Genomic DNA, 8,877 nt, shown 5'->3' with positions numbered 1-8,877 from the left:
CCGCTTGCCACCAGTTGCAGCTGGACATCATGTGGCGCGTTGCGCCGTTGCTGCTCCTCCTGGCAGGATGCCGCATGGTGCTTTGCGCCATTTCTGCTCCTGGCAAGATGCTGTGTGGTTCTTTGGGCCGTTTCCACAGCAGAAATGGCCCGAAGCGCCACATGGCCTCCTGCCACGAGCAATAGAAGCAGCCCGAAGCATGCAAGCAACAGAAGTGGCCCGAAGTGTTGCACAAGCAGTAGAAGCGCCGCAAGTAGTAGCACAACAGGTGTCGGGATGTAGGAGGCCTGGTTGTGGTGATCCTACCAGTAAGGTAAGCAGTACGGGATGCGTGGGGCAGCTTCACCTCCTCTACCCCCACCCTAGTTTGATTTTTAGGGGTGCACCTCACCCCAAAACTAGGGCTTAGTTTTGGAGTAGGTGTTGTGTCCTGAGCCTGCAGAAGAGTCCCAGGCATTTGCAAAAGCTGCCTGGGACCAGACTGAGCGGCGCCGGCCTTGCGCACATGTGCAAGGTGGGAAAAGACTGCCTGTGATTGGTTGAAATTGCCCGGGGATCAGAGGGTATAAATAGAGGCCTGCGCGCCTCTGCTCGGGTTGTTCGTTGACTGTAGTCAGAGAATAAAGACATGTTTGGAAATGCATTGCGTCCTGCGCCATTATTCTCCGGACTTAACAGTAGGGCTTATATTAGGCCCACCCCCCAAAATCAAGCTAGGGCTTACTATTGAGCTGGGTCTAACATTCGGGGAAACACGGTATTATGGAAGGTAAATAAAGAACAAAATTTAGTGGATTTTCCCAGAGAAAAACAATAGCATTTTTTTTATTTCTAATTCAAAGTTTAGTACCCTGATCATTGATCTCTCTCCCTTTCACCAATGAGAGTTGAAACACACAGAAGATTCAGGAGAAGACCTTTGTCTTTAGCAGAAAACATGGGACTCTATATTGCTTCTTATTTTCTCTGTTCATGCCAGTGAAATTGTGTTGTTGTTTTTTAGCATACAGTATACTCCCCTTAGTAACCTTGTGAGTTAATTGATGTGGAATTCTATGAGAGAGACTGTGTGTGAACAACAGATAGCAGCAGGGTTCGGGAATGTGTGAACTCACATTTAGGAATTCCCAGAGAAATGAATGGATTTTCCATTCACATGGAAGGTGCTAATGTAATTCCTGTAAATGGACAGGTGAAATTTAGTGGGAAGAAAACACTAGAAACAAAATACTACCGGGGAGGTCAAATAAAAGTGAAAGGGCATGCTGTTTCTAAACTACAGTTTAGAGTACAAGCAAAGCATTGAATGTAAAGATGTTGAGCCCAGGTTATGCCTCCAAAAAAGACCCAGTATGCACAAGGATTTGGGAGTTCATAAAGTAGCCCAAAACTTCCAAATTCTAATGTTCGGGTATTCAGCCTCATCCTGAATCTTACTGGCTGTGAAGCTGCCAGCTTTTCTTTTGAGAAACAGTAACTATGGCCTGGCTTTTGGAAATGTAGAAATTCTAAAAAGCATCTTTGTCAGAAGAAAAAGTAGGGAGTTCTATTTAGATGGTATAGTTGTTTAAAGTTGGTGCAGGAAAGAAGTTGTCTTTATCTCTTCAAATATGTGATTCGAAGAGAGCCTTGTTTGAATTCTAATGTGAATTCAATTCTGATTTTGTATTATGATAATCGTGTATTCCTGATGAATCTTATCTGCAATAGTAATTTTCCCCGTCTAGTTACATTAAAATGTGTTGAATTGCAATGCAGTCTGCATGGCCACATTGACTGGAAAGGTGCCCGATTGAGGATGGTAATCTATGGTTATTACATGGATTGCAATAGTTAAGAGTTGAACTTGGTGTGAGAAAACCCTGAACTGTGTCTCTTATCACTCATGGAATTCACTGGAAAGGAACATTGTTGCTGTGCAGATAAAATGAGGAAGGATCCTACATGAGTTATCCAGATCTGGCATATTAAACAGATACAAATAGCATCAAAATACAAATTTGCAGAACAGAATCTTTATAATTTAAGTCTCACTTATGGAAAAAGCATAATTGTGCTAAGAAAATATTAGTGTCATCATCATATACTGGTGACTTTATGATACCACTCCATAATGAAAGAACTAAGTCCATGGTGAATATTCCCTGCAAAAATGGCTTGGGTAAATTAATTATGATTTATGTCATTTATTGACATTGCTGATCAAACACTAAATATAGCATAGAGTTGCTCAATGTAGCTTGATACCTGTTTCCTAGCATAATCTCTTTTGGAGGAAGGGCTTGGTTTCTTCTGATCTAATGAAGAATCCAGAAGAACTTGAAACTTTGCACATCATTCATGTATTGAATGGAAACAATAAACCTATATCAGTGTAATAGGTCTATTCTTCATAAACATGGTTATCTTAGATTTTTTGCTGTTTTTATTGATAGGTTCTTTTTGTCTCTCCCCATTTCTTTTTTAAAGAGATTCTGAGGTTCTAATAGCAACAGTGCGATTGGCAAATACAACAGCTGTACATTGTGCCTTATTCATACCTGTTGTTTTATTTAATCTACTGATGGGTTTGCTATTATTTACAATACTTCACTTGATTTCTGTTTATACTGATTAAACTGTTTGCCAACTTCTTTCAATAGAATATAAATATTTCAGATGAACAAGTACATTGATTGCACTCTCAAATTAAATTGTGTTTTAAAGAATGAGCAGGATAAACATTTTTTCTTGTTAGTACTTGTATTTCAGCAGTTTCTTTGTCTGAACAAACTGGAGGAACAATTATTATTTATTTACATCAGTTATTTATGTCTTTCTGAGTCAAACTATCTCCACAAAGCAGCTTACCATTAAGATAAATAACATTTATTGTACTTTTATTAACAATTGTGAATAATGATAGTACTAGAGTTGTTGCAAATCATCCATCAGGAAGGCAGAGCTGTCTTCTTTTGCAGTTATTGCCCATCTTATTCCCACTCTTGTCAGTTATGAAAGTTCTGCATAAACTGTTTCTGAGATGCAGCTATGCAGTGTTCAGGTTTAATTCCCAAAAGGTGCTAGGAAAATAAATATAGCAGCCGTCGGTTACTCTTTAAAGCAGCTGCATCTTATCCTGGGCTCATGAGATAGCAACAAGAAAAGAGACAGCTGCTTGGACTTGGAGAGATGGGCTACATTCATGTGCTCTGCAACATGTTTTGGAATCAAATCCAAAGCTCTGGACAGTTCTGCAGAGGTGAACTGAATTATAAACCCTGATGTAAACATCTCTTTTCTCATCATCTTTTCACAGTTTTTTGAAGTGTCACGAAGAATGCAACTTACAATTATTGAATGGGGCCCTTCTTGCTTTTCGTTGCTGTGGTGAAAGTGTGGTCATTTTTTTGACAAGGCTCAAAGGACAATGGAGTCCAACACACTTGGAAAAGCTGCAACACTGGATGAACTATTAAATACCTGCATTAAAATGTTTGGTACAAATCTTAAATATATTTTTAACTCATCTAAATACTTTCCTCTTAATTTACCATGTTCAGTGTATTAACCCTATTTGTTGCATATCATTGCATTTATAGTGGCTTGGATTTATAGTATTTTGACTAATTCATTTAGTATAGTTATATTTTATCTTAATTTTAATTCAGAGTTGTTTAATTCAAGGTAGTTAGAACTTTCTCCATAAACTGAAATTATGAACTACTGTAGTTGAGGCTGGCTAAATTAAAGCATTCCATTGAAATAATGACCAAAATTAAAATTAGTGGAACGATTTAATAAAATGCCGCTTGTGCCTGGCTGAATACAGTCAAATGTGAAAAATCAGTCTGTCATGGGAAAAGGTTATGATAACAAAAAAAATGGCTAAGCTAATACCCACAATATCATTAGCCAAGTACACTCAGTAAAAAACTATGTTCATCATAACTTCAGATGAATTTCTAATGCAGAGATTTGTATTAATATATCTTCTAGTTCAGTGGTGGCGAACCTATGGCACGCGTGCCAGAGGCAGCACTCAGAGACCTCTCTGTGGGCACGCGCAACGTTGCCCAGCCCTGCCTCCCCCTTTGGCCCCCTCCTCACCAGCAGCCCCCCCCAGAGGAGAGTCGCCCCTGGGCGTGGCCCATGCAGAGCAGCACAGCCAAGGACATGTCATCCAGGCAGCAGACTCCATCCTTGCGCCCTGTCACATGCAGATGATGCTGCAGGGCGCGGGTGGAGTGTGTGGCCACCATGGTGCTGCAGTGCCGCCTGGGTGATCTGGGGCGGGCCATGGAGATGGTAGGTGGCCCTGCGAGCCGGTGGGGTGGGGTAGAGTGGGTGGGGCAGGGTGGGGGGCGGAGCGGGGGATGGGGTGGGTTTGGGGCACTCAGTGTCTAAAAGGTTTGCCATCACTGTTCTAGTTCATCAGCCAGCTCTAAGAAATAGTACATAAATAGGATGGGATGTAGGACAAAATGGCCCTGGTGATGCAGTGGTTAGAATGCAATACTGCAAGCAAACTCTACCCACAGCCTGGGGTTCAACCTGACAAAACTCAGGGTTGATGTACCCTTCCATCCTTCCGAGGTCAGTAGAATGAGGACCCAGATTGTTGGAGCAATATGCTGATGTTGTAAACTGCCCAGAAAGCACTGTAAAGCACTATGGGATGGTATATCAGTCTAAGCGTTATTGCTATTGCCTCACTAAGACAACATCTGTAAAATAATTTTGCTAACTTGAAACCAACTGACCATATATTGGAAAGAATGTTTATGGAAGTTGAAGTCCAATGCATCTAGCAGGTGCCAGATTGGGGAAATGTATTCTAGAGAATTGCCTGGTGTAACCCCATTTTTACTCTAATACTATACGCCAAATGAATGGATTTTTCTGATAAATTTATTTCATTTCACAACATAAACTTTATTTTTTATTTTGTTTCTATTTAGAAACAAATTATTTAGTAATATTTGTGCAGGAATTTAACAGTTGGATGCTTTTTCTCATTCAGTCATATTCACTGTTCTATTTTCAATTTATCTTTTTTTTTTTACAGACGACAAAGGGGAGCTGAATGGCAATAATTTGCCGAGAACTTTTCTTTTAATGCATCGATGGTATCTGTCATCCACAGAACTGGCAAATAAACTTCTTTATATATATCCTTTCAGAGAGTTCCAAGAATCAGTTTATCCAGTAACAGTAATCAAAATACTTTCAAGGTAGAATCCCAAAGGTGCTTTTTCACGAGGCAACTGGACCTTTTAATTTTTCTTTGAAGACGTTTCATTTCTCATCCAAGAAGCTTCTTCAGCTCTGAAGAAACTTCTTGGATGAGAAGCGAAACATCTTCAAAGAAAAACAAGAAAGTCCAGTTGCCTCGTGAAAAAGCACCTTTGGGATAACTATGAGCTTTATGACTGAGAATCTCCATAGACATTTCAAGGTAGAATTTGATGATGACAGTGAAGCCATTTGACAAGTATAATTAAAATCTAGAAGCAATTATTTTTATTTGGAGGAAAATAAATGAACTCTAAATGTGGCTGCAGACTTCTGTTTTGCAGGCAGCTGGCATTTCAAGTCAACTATAAATTTCATTAAAAGCCCCTCTGTATTAATGAAAAAAAATAACAACGGTTAATTCGTGGAACAAAGTTGGAACAATTGCACATGGTATAAAACTTCATTTCTTATAGAACTTCAATGAACTTCTTTAGGAGTTCCTATTTGTTGAAATTAAAAAAAACTGGGACAACACTACCAAGCCGGAGCTAAACTGCAGCAGATTATTAACCATGTACTGTGGATTGTTTTAAGAAATGAATAACCTGAGATTGTGTCCAATTTCTTCAAAGTGATTGTGGTGGAAAATTAAGCATTATATAAGTTATGTATATCTTGTGAATTGCAAAATATATAGAAATATATCATTCCTAGTATTATATTGAGGTATTCTATCTCTATTCATATTGTGCTACATTGAATATAGCTTTAAGTTTCTATTATAATCTTTGTAATAATATTATAATAATGCATTGAACTTTTTTAGTTAATCATATTTACATCCTACCTTTCTAATATTGTTTGGGTATATTTAAGGAGAAAAGCATAAAAGAAATGTATCAGATTCAATTACAATTAAACTATACAACAGTAATAGCTTAATCAAATTAATCAAATCAAATTTTCCTAAGCAACTTAAGAAAACCAAAGAAATGTTTTAAAAACCTCTTTAACTAATTTACATATAGAAATACCAATGGAGGAAACTGCAGTGAAATCCGCTTAAAAATCTGTTACTTTATGAGGTAAATGGAATTTTAAATTTAACTAGAAATGTACTTTTATCATTTTCAAGGCTTAAGAGACGGAACCCCTCCTGTTTAAATTGAAACTATTGAGGGAGCTATATTAAGTGCAAAGTGATTCTGAATAGTAATGATGGAAGTCTCCAGAATCAAATTCCCTCATATCTCTAAGCCAGGGGTTAGGGTTAGGCCAGTGATGGCGAACCTTTTAGAGACCAAGAGCCCAAACTGCAACCCCAAACCCACTTATGCATCGTCGGGTGCCAGGTGGAAGTGGCCCATTGGGTGGGTGTGGCCCATTGGGTGGGCGTGGCTGCAGTGGTAACAGCAGACTGGGTGGGACTAAAAAGTTCAATCAATCAATTCCAACTTTGCAAGATCTTTTTTTTCCCTGCAAGAAGTTGAAATTGACTGATTGATTGAACCTTTTTTTTTGTACACAGCGGCGGAGGCCTAAAGCGAAAAGGTTTTATAAAACCCAGCTGAAGGCCTAGGACTGGGGCGATGGCGCATGTGCCCACAGAGAGGGCTCTGAGTGCCGCCTCTGGCACCCGTGCCATAGGTTCACCACCACTGGGTTAGGCAAACTCCTCAGAAAATACCAACCTTGACCTGTCACCCCCCTACTCCCTGGACAAAAGAAAAACACTTTATAATAAAGAGCAATAAATTATCTAAATTTATTATTAATAGATGAATACATACATAATTGTAAATATTTCTCAAAATGCCTGTTTGAGGCAATTCTAGATTGCACAAAACCTGGATACTTTGGAGAATGTTCTTGCAATGGCCTTGCAACCCTCCAAAAAGAGCAGAAAATCACATCACATTCTGGTATGATTTTTAGAGACCTCAGAGGCTCCATGATTTTTAGAAAGCTCAGAGGGGCCTCTCATGTGTCTTGCAGAGGGGCCAGAGGCCTGACGTATCACTAAAAATGTCATGGCATGTCACCTGTGACATGTCTGCCATAGGTTCACCATCACCGCTCTAGGATGATTAAATACTGTCCCAGAGTTGAGAGCAAGAGAAACAGAATTTATTTGTGAGGGAATCCTTTTTGGGTTTTATAGAAGAATTATTGTGCATGGGTGTTGTTGTTTCTCTGTTAGACAGGGTAAATGTCAGGCTGAATATTTAATAGTCATGGAGCTACGTTCATGGAGTAGACAACATTCTGTGGTTGAGAGATCACATAGTAATGCAATGAGATCCATGGGCTGATATATGAATAATTCTTGGGTTAACAATTTCAGGTACTGGATATTGGAATTTCCTGCAGAATTTAATCTGGATCTTGGTTTGGCTCATCTGACTGAGGAGTTTCAAGAATTAGCTTGCCATCTAGGTTATGAAGAACATATACACCTTATCGACATTTCTAGCATGTAAGGATTATCATCTGTAAGGTACCATTATTAAATAGCATCTCAACAGCGTTATAAGGAAGCAAAAATGAATTGGTGTGCCATAGTTGAAATTACAGTATGTAGAATAATAATATAAATTATAAAAGGTTTATATATAGTATACTATATATAATTTTCCAAACAAACAAAATAGTTTATGCTATATAGATATAAGAAGACTGAAATGCTACTTTAAAGAATGAATTGGCATTATGGCTGTAGGCAGGTTTTATTCCCAATTGATGAAATTGCATTGATGCAATTAGATTTTAGGAACTGTCACTATATACTGCAGAAGTATAGCACTTTTTCTAATAGTTCATTCAATTGGCAGTGATCAATCCTGATAATAAAGTGTGCAACTGGCTAGCTTTCTATAGTCAGCATTAAAGTCATGAAAAGAAAAAAAAGGATCCCTTTCAGGCAACATATCCCTAGATGTACAGAAGACATTGCAGTACAACCTCAGAATGTGAGGTTCACATTTCCCAGTCTGGAAACAATTCCCATTTTAAAAAATCTCTCAAGTGTCTTAGGTATTCTTAAGTAGATCAAGACTCTGTTGTCAAATGTTGGTGTCCACAGTTCTAAATCCTAAGTACTGACTACACTCAAATGCCTCTCAGTGTCGTTTATTTAATTTTTATACCTATTGTTAATGTTGATTCAGTATGATAGACTGCTCTATAAAGATTTCAAAATTGATAGTATTTTTAGGTAGCACCCACCAGAGCAATATAATTATCTCACATTGCAGCCTGATTTCACAGTCTTGAAAAATGTTTCTGGAAAAAAGTTGAAAAATATCTAAAGAAATCACCTAGTCCAATAAGAATAAGTGAGCCTTCTCTAAGATGATTCTCTTTCAATGCTTTGGATATTAACTTCCATCATTCCAAACCAGCATGCCGGAGGTTAGTTTTCTGTGATTGTGGGTTCTTGAATTATTTTGAGATATCTTTATAAGAAAGAAATAAAAACCAATCAAGGCTAACAATGGTGAGCAGAGGGACTCTCCTATTCCAGAAGTAATAGTCATCTAAATAATTGGTTCTGGAAACAAAAAAAAGGACTGTTACATCAATAGTTTATTCTTATACTGTACAGTATAATACTAGAAACATTTGGCTGGGTGGCCATTGCTGGATCAGATGTACTTCTGC

At 38.3% G+C, this 8,877-nt stretch overlaps 1 protein-coding gene across 1 annotated transcript in view; it reads left to right on the top strand.

Moving 5' to 3' along the window:
• Positions 1–3,306: 3,306 nt before the first annotated feature.
• Positions 3,307–8,877, top strand: part of RASGRP3 (RAS guanyl releasing protein 3) — a 30,315-nt gene continuing 24,744 nt past the window's right edge. Inside the window, exons 1-4 of the mRNA XM_015818491.1 lie at positions 3,307–3,479; positions 5,048–5,150; positions 6,240–6,302; positions 7,562–7,693. Coding sequence (XP_015673977.1) covers positions 3,410–3,479; positions 5,048–5,150; positions 6,240–6,302; positions 7,562–7,693 — 368 coding nt within the window. The 5' untranslated portion in view covers positions 3,307–3,409. The remainder of the gene's footprint in view (positions 3,480–5,047; positions 5,151–6,239; positions 6,303–7,561; positions 7,694–8,877) is intronic.

Source organism: Protobothrops mucrosquamatus, unplaced genomic scaffold (assembly GCF_001527695.2).
Source record: "Protobothrops mucrosquamatus isolate PMUCROS unplaced genomic scaffold, P.Mucros_1.0 scaffold750, whole genome shotgun sequence".
Lineage (NCBI taxonomy): Eukaryota > Metazoa > Chordata > Lepidosauria > Squamata > Viperidae > Protobothrops > Protobothrops mucrosquamatus.
The sequence above is the reverse complement of the archived record's forward strand: the minus strand, read 5'-3'. Positions and strand labels throughout refer to the sequence as shown.